The 1,039-nt window shown below is 24.0% G+C and overlaps 1 protein-coding gene across 1 annotated transcript, besides 4 other annotated features; it reads left to right on the top strand.

Moving 5' to 3' along the window:
• Nucleotides 1-10: 10 nt before the first annotated feature.
• Nucleotides 11-98: a microsatellite.
• A 43-nt stretch (nt 99-141) lies between these two features.
• Nucleotides 142-294: a microsatellite.
• Nucleotides 196-368: a microsatellite.
• Nucleotides 343-678, top strand: EDI_300870 (uncharacterized protein; the record flags this gene model as incomplete). The annotated part of the gene is made up of 1 exon (XM_001738563.1): nt 343-678. The coding sequence occupies one exon, from the start codon at nt 343-345 to the stop codon at nt 676-678; it is 336 nt and encodes a 111-aa protein (XP_001738615.1).
• Nucleotides 555-576: a microsatellite.
• Nucleotides 679-1,039: the final 361 nt, after the last annotated feature.

Genomic DNA, 1,039 nt, shown 5'->3' on the forward strand with positions numbered 1-1,039 from the left:
ATGTCGTACTTTATATCATATCTACACTATCATATATTATATCTAATTTATGTGTATATATATATATATATATATTATATTATATTATATTATATCATCTCTATATCTATAATTTTATCTACACTTAGTCTATTTTATGACTATCTATATTATATATTATATACTTATACATCTTCTAATTTTTATACTTCCTATTCTATATATCTACCCATTTCTATCATATATTATTTATTTTTATTCTTTTTATATGTTTATTCTATATGACTATTCACCTTACTATTCTATCTATTTATTATTCTATATGACAAAACTACTTCCTATTCTATCTATTTATTATTCTATATGACTATTCACCTTACTATTCTATCATGTTTATTACTATTCTATCATGTTTATTACTATTCTTGTTTTTCTACTTTCTATTTCCTTCAAGGTAATAGCAAGAGTGGCCGAGTGGTCCAAGGCGTCCGTTTCAGGTACGGATCTCTTCGGAGGCGTGGGTTCAAACCCCACCTCTTGCATCTTTTAATAGTATATTCCTACTATACTTCCACCTATACTATACTATACTATACTCTTATAACTTATACTTTATACCTTATACTTTATACCTTATATCTTATATCTTATACCTTATACTTTATACTTTATATCTTTTCTATATGTTTTATTCTATAACTACTATAACTATATCCTTTATACTTTTCCTCTACTTATCTATTTTATGTATACTACTTATACTAGATATGTTATTATGTTCATATCCTACCACACTTACTCTTTATCTTTATTCTCTATATATTTATACTTGTCTATATTCTATATTTTTGTATCATCTAGTATGTTTCTATTAGAGTCTTATACCACTTTCTATATTCTATTAGAGTCTTATACTACCTTCCTATATTTTCTTACTTTCTTATACTACTTTCTATAATCTATTAGACTTATATACTACTTTCTATAATCTATTAGATTTTTATACCACTTTCTATAATCTATTAGACTTTTATACCACTTTCCTTTCTATATTAAAGGT

Source organism: Entamoeba dispar, genomic scaffold (genome assembly GCF_000209125.1).
Source record: "Entamoeba dispar SAW760 scf_1105229461483 genomic scaffold, whole genome shotgun sequence".
NCBI lineage: Eukaryota > Evosea > Mastigamoebida > Endamoebidae > Entamoeba > Entamoeba dispar.